Source organism: Lutra lutra, chromosome 1 (assembly GCF_902655055.1).
Source record: "Lutra lutra chromosome 1, mLutLut1.2, whole genome shotgun sequence".
Classification (NCBI taxonomy): domain Eukaryota; kingdom Metazoa; phylum Chordata; class Mammalia; order Carnivora; family Mustelidae; genus Lutra; species Lutra lutra.
This window is the reverse complement of record NC_062278.1, coordinates 108,825,685-108,837,801: the sequence shown is the minus strand read 5'-3', so window position 1 is coordinate 108,837,801 and position 12,117 is coordinate 108,825,685. Positions and strand designations below refer to the sequence as shown.

The 12,117-nt window shown below is 37.8% G+C and overlaps 1 protein-coding gene across 2 annotated transcripts in view; it reads right to left on the bottom strand.

Moving 5' to 3' along the window:
• VPS8 (VPS8 subunit of CORVET complex) overlaps positions 1 to 12,117 on the bottom strand; it is a 247,869-nt gene that overhangs the window by 209,203 nt on the left and 26,549 nt on the right. For both annotated transcript variants that reach the window (XM_047732015.1, XM_047732018.1), the window contains 7 exons: positions 10,361 to 10,485; positions 8,180 to 8,266; positions 5,719 to 5,786; positions 4,091 to 4,244; positions 3,924 to 3,983; positions 2,580 to 2,687; positions 102 to 182 (listed from right to left, as the gene is read on the bottom strand). In XM_047732015.1, the coding sequence (XP_047587971.1) occupies positions 102 to 182; positions 2,580 to 2,687; positions 3,924 to 3,983; positions 4,091 to 4,244; positions 5,719 to 5,786; positions 8,180 to 8,266; positions 10,361 to 10,485 (683 nt within the window). The remainder of the gene's footprint in view (positions 1 to 101; positions 183 to 2,579; positions 2,688 to 3,923; positions 3,984 to 4,090; positions 4,245 to 5,718; positions 5,787 to 8,179; positions 8,267 to 10,360; positions 10,486 to 12,117) is intronic.

Sequence of the window (12,117 nt, the reverse complement as noted above, 5' to 3'; positions counted from 1 at the left end):
ATAATCCCAAAGATCAAGATTCATGGCAGAAATCCTGGTAGTGCTAATATACAGGGTCTCAAAACAATTACATGGGACAAATTAATCTGAATAATACTCACAGTAAAGTTGATGAGATCATAGTAGAGGTGAAGGTGCTTTTGCTTAGTAACATGAATTGCTCCAGACTCATCTCTCTTAACCTGATAGTGAAATAAAAACAACTTAAATACCAGCTATGTTTTGAGGGGTTTTGGAGATACTTAGTTATTCTCTACCTAGAAAATGACTTCCATCACAGTACAGATAAGTCCAAAATACTGGCTATTAAAGAAACTATTACATAAATGAAAAAAATCATTCATACCATGATTTGTACCAAAATGCAAGGCACACCTGCTTAGTGCTGTCAGTCCTGTAACATGTGTTCACTCTAATTCAGAACAAATGACCTCCATCCCATCAGTGACCGTACTCAGCTAGAGTTAAAGCATAAAATGGGACTGACACATGGTATGATAAAGTCATACTGGCCTCACCAGATACCTGAACACACAACAAGACCTCCTAACGCAGACCCTTCGAGTACTCTCATCTTCGCTTCAGCAGAGCACTCCCCCTGGAAGGAACGACAGGCCAGTAGAAGGAGCACGTGATCTAGACTCACATGCTTCAGTTCCACTGTCACAGCTGCGTGACCAAGGGCCAATCACTTATTCTTTCTCAGTTTCCTCAGTTGAAAAATGAAAATGAACACCAAATTTGTTCCCTATTTGGCATATACTGAAAGTGTTTCACAAACATAAAAACAATGCCAACATTACCTATTCTCTTCTGATTCACTGAAGTCTTTGCTAAAGAAGATCACTTCACTTATACATATTCTAAATCCCACCCCCTTCCTCACTGCTTAATATTACCTCTCCCTTGCTGGCATATGCACTCACTCCCTTTTAAGGGCACTTTTCCTTTTGCTATCTAACATGTTTCTGATTCCTCTACCTTCAAATAAAAAACAAAAACAAATAGCCGTTCCCTGATTTGCTTTTTACAGATATTCAACCATTCTCATGCCTCTTGCAGCCAAACACTATGGGTGTAAGTCTTCTCTTCTCGACACATTTTTTTAACAAGGCTCTACAGTGTAGCTTCTACCTCCATTCTGTTGATAATTAGTCCTCTGAAAAGTTTCTAATCAACAACTACTTGTGGGGGTGCCTGGGTGGCTTAACAGGTTAAGTGTCTGCCTTCAGCTCTGCTCATGATCCCTGCTCAGTGGGGAGTCTACTTCTTTCTACCTGCCCCCGCCACCGCCTGCCCACCCCCACTCATTCTTTTTTCTCTCTCAAATAAATCTTAAAACAACAGCAACAACAACAAAACCAACAAACTACTTGCACATTCAGTGGTCTTATCCTCAGTGGTCTTCTCTCTTGATCTTTATTTAATAATGGTATTACCCTGGAAGTGACCTAGTCCTGAAGCCTATCCTTTGTCTCCTGTGTGAGGCCATACTGTCCCACTTCCCCTCCTACCTCTATGTGCCTTTATTGGAACATTCTTTCTTGATTCCTTTTCCTTTTCCTTTCCCTTGTGAGTGCCTGCCAAGGCTATGTATGCTCTGGCTTTTGATTTTCACAGCTTCAACAACATTCTCTATCCTGAAATTCTCACCTGCACTCCAGACTTGGATTGTTGTCTGCGCGGAGGACATTCCCTGAGAGAACACTTAAGAATCCCACCTTTGCTTCTAATGCAACATATTCAAATCCTCTGTAACCCTGGCCCTTCAAATAGCTCATGCTTCTAAAGAACAGTCAGAAAAGATTCATTCATGTCCTTTAGTTCCCAGATCCAGTGAGAAGCCTTGTCCTTCCTTCAAAATGTCATCCCTCACTCTCGCTGAAACCAAGCCTCCTTGTCTGAAGACCTCATACCTGCTTTGGCATAAGAGCAAAACCCTCCATTTCCCCCACTATCACCTATAATCTATTTTTCCTGCTACTACTATACTGGTCTTCCTAAAGTACCATTTTAATCACATCTTAATCTCTTGAATTACGAGGAACCTGTGACAACTCCTCATTACCTAGACTAGGCCAATTATATAATCTTGATCAGGGGTCAGTAAACTTTTTTTGTAAAAGGCCAAACAACAAATATTCTACATTCTGTGGATAATACAGTCTCTGTCACAACTACTCAATTCTGCCACTATAGCATGAAAGCAGCCACAAATCATACATAATCAAATGGCCATGACTGTGTTCCAAGAAAACTTCATTTATAAAACAAGCAGCTGGCCAGATTTGGTCCATAGGCCAAAGGTACATAGGTACATTCGCATATTTACACACACAAACCATTAATCATTTGTTAGTCAAAGGAGATGAACTGAGAAATACATGGGGGGGCATGGGGCTGAGGTGATCCATTGTTTTCCATGTTAATCATTAAAGCCTAAAATTAAAATTAAATGATCACTCTCCAAAGAATTATAATAGTATATTTTTGACATAATATTAAATCGCTGAAGAATCAGGAAGAAAATATTATGATAAAGGACTGTATAACAGATCTAGCATCATATTAGGACTTACCAACAGAAAATGAACAACATCTCCTCTGCAGAAGGCAAGCATGGGATTCACATAATTATGTACTGCCACAAAGTGCCAGGCCAGCAATGGAACACTGGAAGGATCCATCTAAGTGAGTAAAAGGCCAAAAAAATATATATATTTTAATATATATTATATATTAGCACATATATAAAGTATATATATGTAAATATATACATATGGCAACACAGTTAACAGACAGTAGGACAAAAGGGAAACCAATTAAAAAGAGCAGCTGACTAGTGTTCCTTGATATAACTTTTCCTAATTTCTCATTAAAATTGCAGTGAAGCAGGGACTGACTGGGCAGTATCAAGAGGGAACTTTCTGGGTTGATGCTAATGTTCTGTATCTTGATGGAGGTTTCAGTTATAAAGTATATACACTTTAGTTTAAAGTTCAGCAAATGTATGACCAAGATCTGTGCAGTTAACTGTAAGTAAATTCTACACTGAAAGAGAAACAAATACTGAACTCTAAATGTAATGCAAGCTGAGTATTTAGGCAAATGAGTATTGACTTTTGCAATTTATTGGAAATACATTTAAAATAACAATTTGACGGGTGGATGGACAGAGACATACTAAATAAAATACAATAAACTGTTATTCATAGAATTTAGATAGTAGGTATACAAATGTTCGATGTAAAATTCTACTTCTCTATTTGATAACGTTGGTATTGGAAAAAAATAGTAGTAAAAATATACAAAAAGATGCCAACATACACCACCATGATAAACCTCAGTTAACCAGTGAAGCTAACCTAAGAAACACTAATGGCAATCTAAGCTAGCCATGCTCTCTGAAAGGGGAGATCTGTTTCCCTGGAGGCCCGGACATAATGGAGTACCAAACAACAGACAGAAGAGTGGTCTCACTCAGCACAGGGGCTGTGCTCTCAGCTAGTATTGGCTCTGTACCATCATTCTCCATCTCATCCCATCAATACCTCTCCTCACATATACACTAGATCACAACTCTCTGAAAACAACCAAGCAGCAAAAGAAAGGGAAACTGGGGTATGCATCATAGATGCTCAGAAGTAGCATCCTCCAAAGTAAAATACTATAGTTGTTCTCTCATAAATTTAAACAAATTAAAACAATAAAAGTAAAAAAGTACAGACCCTATGATCTGTACCTCTCTAGTCACCAGCTTATACTGCTTTGGTCTCATCAAGGTAACTCCGGATGATGATCTTTGGAGCACTGACTTCCATTCTACCTCGTTTTCTGACAATCTCACAGAATTTGCCACTTTCAAGTCATTTCCACCCTTCTGACATGGTCTTTTTGCCAGTAAGATGGAGAGGTTTACTCACCCGTCCATAGGGAAAAGTCATCCACACTTTCAAGGATGGTTTCAATCCAATGACCAGTATCTTTAGAAGAAAAATGTATTTTTAATGTTTACCCTATAATTTTCAAATTTTTGGTATTCAAAGCTTCTAAAAGTTAGGAGTTTCACCTTCTAAATATACCAACCAACCTTTGTTAAGGATGCCATGGCCAATAAGGAAAACTGTGTGATGGGATGATCTTTCAACTCAGGCTTCGAATGGAGAGGCTCAATACAGCAAACTTCACCCTTGGAACCACTGAATAGACACCTAGACTCACATGTTCTCACTCCCATCACTCTCCTGCAAAGGTAACCAAAAAATTCAGAATTGATTTAGTAATGATTCAAGGCACTACCATCTCTAGCATGGACCACTACAATAGCCTCCTAACTCCTATTCTTGCCTCAATAATCCAACTCCATAGGACATCAGTAGGTTCTTTGTAACGTCAGATTTATCACTCTTCTCCTAAAAACACTCCAATGGCTTGCCACTATACATAAAATAAAATCCAAACTCCTTGCCATGTTTTCAAAGGTCCTATATGATTTGACTCCTGCCTTCACTCTTTTCCCACTATTATCAAAGTCACACTCCAGCCACAACTGCCTTCTTTCCGATGCTCCAACAAACCAAACCTGTGCCCACTTCAACACCTTTGTGCTTGAACATCCCTCTGCCTAGAACACTTCTAGACCTTTGCATTTGTTGACCAGATTATCATTCAGGTCTTGCTCATATGTCACCTTCCTGAATTATCCCCAAGCGCACTCCAGCAAGCTGACTGGTCTTATTTTCTTCAAAGCACTTGTAACTATCTGAAGTTATCTCATTTATGTATTGTTTAGTACTGTTTAGTACTGTTTAGTTATCTCATTTAGTATTGTTTAGTACTACCCCCACCCCAATGAGAATTCTTTTTTTTTTTTAAAGATTTTATTTATTTGACAGAGAGAGACGTAGCAAGAGAGGGAATAGAAGCAGGGGGAGTGGGAAAGGGAGAAGCAGGCTTCCTTCTGAGCAAGGAGCCTGATGAGCGGCTCGATCCCATGACCCAAGCTGAAGGCAGATGCTTAACGACTGAGCCACACAGGTGCCCTATAAGTTCTATTATAGTAGTACTTTGGTTCACAGCTACAAGTCTGATGCCTAGAACAATGCCTACACATAGGAGATGCTCACTAAACATTAGCAGAATAGTAATTTGTAAGCAATTACTTTGGGCTTAGCAATGTAAGAAAGTATGAGAAATATAAGAAACACAGTCCTGACTTGGAGAACTTATGGAAACACAATGTGTATTGAATTTTATGTTCAAATTGTTAAAAACAACAACAACAAAAAAAACCTCTCCTTTATAAATATCCTCCCATGTATCTAGACACTAGACAGTCTTTGCTCTTATAGAGAAACAGGGCAATTCCTAGGCAATAAAAACCTTTCTACACCTTTAGGGTTATAATCAACTGGGCCTGGGGCCTAAACCGAAATTAGTGACACACTCCAGAATCATGGTTCCCAAGACCGACATCGCGTATGAATTCCCTGGGGAGCAGGAGTTCAGAATTTCAACTCAGACCTACTGAGAAAGAATTCTGGGTGGCCAGGCCTGGATCTCCAAATGTTCTATGAGCCTCTCCAAGTCATAAGATACAGCCATCACCTATTTTTAATCACATGGGTTTTCCAGACTGCTTCATGTTCAACATCAAGTCATTAAACCACAGTTAGTCTTTTCATTTCATTTGTCAACAAATGTCCTTTAGTCTCTTACTTAAATGTCAGTTCAAAAACAGAGCCTCCGCTGTCATTGCAAATTGCAAGAGTTGGATCATCTGTAAACTAAACAGAGAAGAAATTCACTTTCTTAGAGATGTTTCAACAACCAGTCAAGTATTAAAAAGGGAAAAAATCATAATGTCTTAAAAATCTAAAAACAAACACATTTAATAGCATTTGAAATCACCTAGATTTAGTACATCATTCTAAATATACAAACTTACCCATATTCAGAATAAAAATGGCTCAATATCTTTAAAAGACTGAGACTTTAAAAAGCAAACCCACCTTTCATTAGGATCAAAGAGAAATACAAACTATATCTCATAAAAAGCCCTGAAGTTCCACTTGGGTTCTTAACAGTAACTTTTTCTAAGCTGCTAGTAAACTGAATAGGGTCTACTAGATACATTTGCAGTTGCCTAGTTTTCAAGAACAAAGACATAGTAAAAGATATTTGCTATCTTTGGGAAATAAACTTGAACACGTTTTCTGCCTAACTGAAGAATTAGTGCACTATATTTAAAATAGTTTAAATACTTTTTATGGAACGATTCCAAACATGTGCTACCTCCTGATCTTACTTGACGGAGTATACTTCAGTTATTACCTACTCTGGAAAACTCCAAATAACAACTAATGGTCACAGTGACCAATGGTCCTAAGGGCTTATGAGGTATACAAAACTGAGTAACCTGAGTCACTTAGAGTGACCGGTCTCCCTAACCCCAAAAACTGGTGAGCCATCCTAAACGACATGTCTTTGTTCTCTCTGGGACAGCTGAGGTACAACTGACTACTGTTAAATAATTCTTCTGGAGACTACTGTAAAATTATTCTTCCCACACACAGGCACAACAAAGAAGACCCACACCTCTGCTCTCAAGGCCTCATGGACCAACTGCCAGAGTGGGAAGTATATATCTGAATGTAGGAAAATCAACTGAACTTGCATTCTTATTTATTAACTTTCTACTTATCTTTGTGTTTTGGAATGTACTTAAATACTACATTTATAGTTTTTAAATAAATACTACAATATTTAAATAAATACTACATTTATGGTTTTTAAATAAATAAATACATACACACACATACATACATATACACATACACATGTATTAAGAATGTAAGCCCAAGTTGTTATTGCTGGGATATAGGGTTAAATTTGGAGAACAATGAATAAGAGTACTACAGAGCAAGTGGCTGTTGTCAATCCAAGACTCTGGAGTATTCAATCATATATATATCACTTGCTACCTCTTACTCCAACGTCACAGCACCTGCATTGCGAGGGGCTTTATCACCGATCCCAAGCAACACAATGGCTACCATTTCCATGCTTTTAACCTCGGCTGCGTTCTTCTCTGTCCTCTCTGCCTTTGTATCTTCTGTTTCCTGTTTCTCTCAAGGATTTTGCCTTTTTCTATAAATGAACTGTCCTTTTACAAAACCAATTAGTTATCCCTTCAGCCAAACATTTATTGAGCAGCTACCATGCATAATCCAAAAATAAATGCAAAACAGATTTGGGTTTCAAAAACCCTCCTCTATTAAAGGAGAGAAGACATAAACACAAACAACTGTAACATGCCATAGGAAAAGAGGTCAAGAAAAACTGCCATGATGTTCAGAAACGGGAAATTCTACTTCTCCTTGTCTTGGTTGCTTTCAGTGTTACTAAATGCTTCAGTGCTGCTTTGTCACAAAAAAGACTTTTATGTAACTAACCTAGATGCAGGCACATAAACTCCAGATGCTTACAGACTTTAAAAAGCATATGTATGGATAAGAGAGGTCTGCACAGCTAAGCAACCAAATGTGTACATGATTAAAATCTACAAGATCAGATTTTAGACTTCCCTAGTTACAGTCCTTTACCTTTTATGCTTCTGAACATGGGCCTGACAGCATACAAAAACCAAAGTTCACATTGTATTTGTAAATGAAATCTGTTACCTAAGCTGGCTTATTTTTCTCAGACCTGTACGGAGAATGCCAAGACTCAAATCGTAATGCTTTTCCCTTAGCCTGAAAGAAAATAAACCAACAGCTCTGTTTCTAAACATAGTGCAAACCATAGTGCTTTCACAGCTGGCGCCTTGAACCTCAGGAAACTCCCAACAAAGTGTGACAGAGCAATGTCGGTGGACTAAACAAAAGGTAAAAAGGCCTTTTTAAATCTCTGTATGATTTTTCCAGCAGGGTACTGCTGCCAACCTCTGGTCTAGAACCACATGGGTTTACTCTTTCTGCTGTTCTACTAGATGTCAACCCAACGTGCAGCTGAATATTACCAAGGTAGCCAGCCCCTCTCCAGTTCTAACCTGCAAAGCACCCGATGTGGTTAGTCAAAGAAAACTTCAGTTTCAAGGATTCTGTTTATAAAGAAATGTGCTTAAAAATGCACAAACATAATAAAAAGTATTAGACAAGGAAAAAAACCCAAGTATTACCTTAATATGCAATATTGCTGTTCCTGGAGGATGAGCATCTGTTATTGATCGTAGAAGTTTTCCGCTGGCCAAATCCCACATCGTGATCTAGAAGACAACTCAATGCTTCAAACACCAAACTATTGCTCTTTTTTGGACTTAAAGTATCCTGCCTTGTGGAGAAATAAGCCATCCCTGGTCTATAAACATTGCAGGCAAAAAACTATGAAGTTGAAACGTAACCAAAGGTCGCAGCTTCGTTAAAGCATAGGGCCTTTATCCCATCTTCTTCATCTTCCCTTCATCCTGCCCAACCTACTTTTCCTTTCGGATTTTAAACATTGTCCTTATACCAAGAAGTAAAAAATTTCTTCAATGAGTAAATCTCTTTAGCAATGGTAAAAATTATAAGAAAGGCTCACTGCCAAACCAACTAGTGATGTATAAGTCACATGAGAAAAGCCAAAACTTATTGCCAGTTTCAGAAGTAGAAAGCAATTCTAAGAGTTATCCAGGAACACAGTAATGAGAAAAAGCAGCAACAATTACCTATGCTACTATAAGGAATTAAATTTTGATGTAACAGCCTGGTTGATTTATGAAAGCCATTTATTTACCTAGACTCATAAATTAAGATATTAAAAATCACAAATTCTGGCTCAGTTGATAACAATTATTAAAAACTGAATAAAAGACTGAGCAATCTCAGGTTAGCTCTACAGACATGTCACTGCAATTTTTGGTCTTTGAGATACTGATCTAGAAATATTTTAATTAATCAAACTGGGTAAATTTAATGCAAGTTTATTTTCATATCCAGATACTCATGCACAGAACTCAATGCAGTGAATTCCCAAATATCAACAAATGGACCGTAATAGCTGCGTTTGCATTTCACCTAAACAATTGCTTACTACATACTTAGTGCCCATATCTGTCCCACCCATGCTTTTCTCCTAGCTCCAGTGTTAACCCACTTCCATTTTTTTCCTCCAGATTTCTATTTAAATTCTAGTTAGTTAACATATAGTATAATACAGGTTTCAGGAATAGTATTTAATGATTCGTCACTTACATGTAACACCCAGTGCTCATCATAACAAGTGCCCTCCTTAAACCAACCATCCATTTAGCCCATCCCCCACCTACCTCCCCTCCAGCAGCCCTCAGTTTGTTCTCTATTGTTAAGAGTCTCTTAAGGGTTTCTCGGTGGCTCAGTCGATTGGGTGTCTGACTCTTGGGTTAGGCTCAGATCATGGTCTTGGGGTCATGGGATCAAGCCCCCCATCAGGCCCCGTGCTCATCAGAGTCTGCTTGTCCCTCTCCCCTGTTCCTCCCTGCTCATGTGCTAATAAATAAAATATTTTCAAAAATGGTCTCTTATGGTTTGCTTCCCTTTTTCCCCTTCCCATATGTTCATGTTTTGTTTCTTAAATTCCACATATGAATGAAATCATATGGTATTTGTCTTTCTGACTTATTTCACTTAGAATATACTGTAGCTCCATCGATGTAGTTGCAAATGGCAAGATTTCACACTTTCTGATGGTTGAGTAATATTCCTCTGTGCGTGTGTGTGTGTACACATACACCCCACATCTTCTTTAACCATTCATCAATCAGTGGACATTTGGGCTATCTCCATTGTTTGGCTATTGTTAATAACGCTACTATAGGGCACCTGGGTGGCTCAGCAGGTTAAGCCTCTGCCTTCAGCTCAGGTCATGATCTCAGGGTCCTGGGATCAAGCCCGGCATCAGGCTCTCTGCTCAGCAGGGAGCCTATTTCCCCTCTCTCTCTGCCTGCTTCTCTGCCTGCTTGCACTCTCTCTCTCAGTCAAATAAATAAAGTAAATCTTAAAAAAAAAAATAACACTACTATAAACATTGGGGTACATCAACACCTCGAATCAGTATTTTTGTGTCCTTTGCATAAATACCTACTATTGCAATTGCTGGATCATAGTATAGCTCTATTTTTAACTTTTTGAGGAACCTCCATCCTGTTTTCCAGAGTGGCTGCACCAGACTGCATTCCCACCAACATGTAAGAGGATTTGCCTTTCTCCACATCCTCACATCTGTGGTTTCCTTGTGTTGTTAATTTTAGCCATTTTGACAGGTGTCAGGTAGTAGAGAGATACTAGGCTTTTTTAAATTGATTTTAACATTGTCTTACGGATAAAATGAAGTTCACATTTACCTGTCCTTTAGCGAATCCACAGAGAAGTCTTGAGCAGTCATTGTTGATACTGAGGGCAGAGATGGCTCCATACTGACCTCCAACACTAGTACTACCCAGACAGAGTCTCAAAGCTTGATTCTGATCTAAGGAAAGCGAATTTGTAAAATCAGGTGGAAGAAATGAAAGGAGTGGAAAAATATGTATTTAGTATCAGCTTGTTTTCAAAGACTTGGGAGGTAGCAAAAATCAAAAGAATCAAAGGATGAAGTTCTATTCATATGTATTTATTGAGCATGTAGTAGATGCAGGGTATTGAATTATATACTAAGGATGAAGAAAAAAAACAAGATCTACAAGGAAGCATAATATAGAAGCTGTTAATGATAAGTAAAAAAAAAAAATCCGTAAATAATATTTATCTCTTAGAACAAATGAATGATCTTTCATCTGTCTCATTCTAAACCTGTATTTCTTGCTGTTTTCTGTATGCAAGGTAACAGAGAATATCACTTTTTAAAGCAGCTTTAAAATTTCAAAAATCAAAATTTATTAATTCCGAATTTGGCTGAATTTACATTTATATTATCCACAAAGAAAAGGTTTCCTAGACAAATTAACAGTACAAACAAAATTACAGAGTAAATATTTAAACTACTTAAGAAAATTATTTTCAATCGTCAACATTTGATATGCTAAAAGCAAACAGTTCAAATCTCTACTAGATTAAGTTATTTAAGAGTAAGGATCTTGCCTTAATCAATTCCGATTTTCTCAAGGAAGCATTCAATTATTTATTAAAACTTATTATCTAATAATTAAAAGAAATTCCTCTAAAGCTTCTCCTAGGAAATGCTTATCTTGTGTACAGTTCATTATTTTACCCACTTGAAAACAATGAAATAAAAAATTCAAGTATAAGAAGGAATGCCTACAAAAATTAACTGTTTAGGGGGAAAGAAAGTCACCATATCTGCACAATCTGGAGTTCTCTGAACTCACCCAGCAATTGTTTGTCCTTCCCTTAACTATTTACATGCTATTCTTTGGTGGTAGGTATGTCTCATTTCCACTATTAGACTATGTCCTTTCTAAGGGCTAAGATCATAAGTGAACTAACAATCCCGAAATACCAAGCCTGGTGCCTTGCACCCAGGAGGCATCTGACAATCATCTGAATAGCTTCCACATTTGCTTCTAGTTAGTTAACATACAGTATAAGGGTAAATCTATAAGAGTAAACCTAGTTATCAGAAAGAACCTAAAGACATTCATTCTCAGATCTAGGGAATAATACTATGTAGAACTTCTGCCCATCCAAAGGGAATATTTGTAAGAATATTTTTCTGTGTTCATAAACTGTCTTTAGGCAACAATGTTCGGTATACACACACACACATACACACCTTAGGTCATATATGGAGGCACAGATGGAATCAAAGTAAGTTAAGAGGCCAAGGACAGAAATTCCATATCAGCCTCACAAAGAAGCCCTGTGAATCTGGGCCACCTGCCTTCCAGGCACAGAACAGTGTCTGAATAGCACCTGCTGGGATCTTTTGTAATCTGTGCTTTGAGATCCAAACTGTACGCAGTTCTGATCCACCCATACTTATGGACACTCACTACTGCTTTCAGATCTAACAAAGTTCAGACTTTGCATTTTTAAGTATTCTTATAACTCAAGGAGAGTAAGAATAGGAGAATGAGGGAATATGATAAAGAATAAGGGTAAGTAAGATTAAGGGAGGAAATAAAGAAAAGAGAGGAAGAAAAAC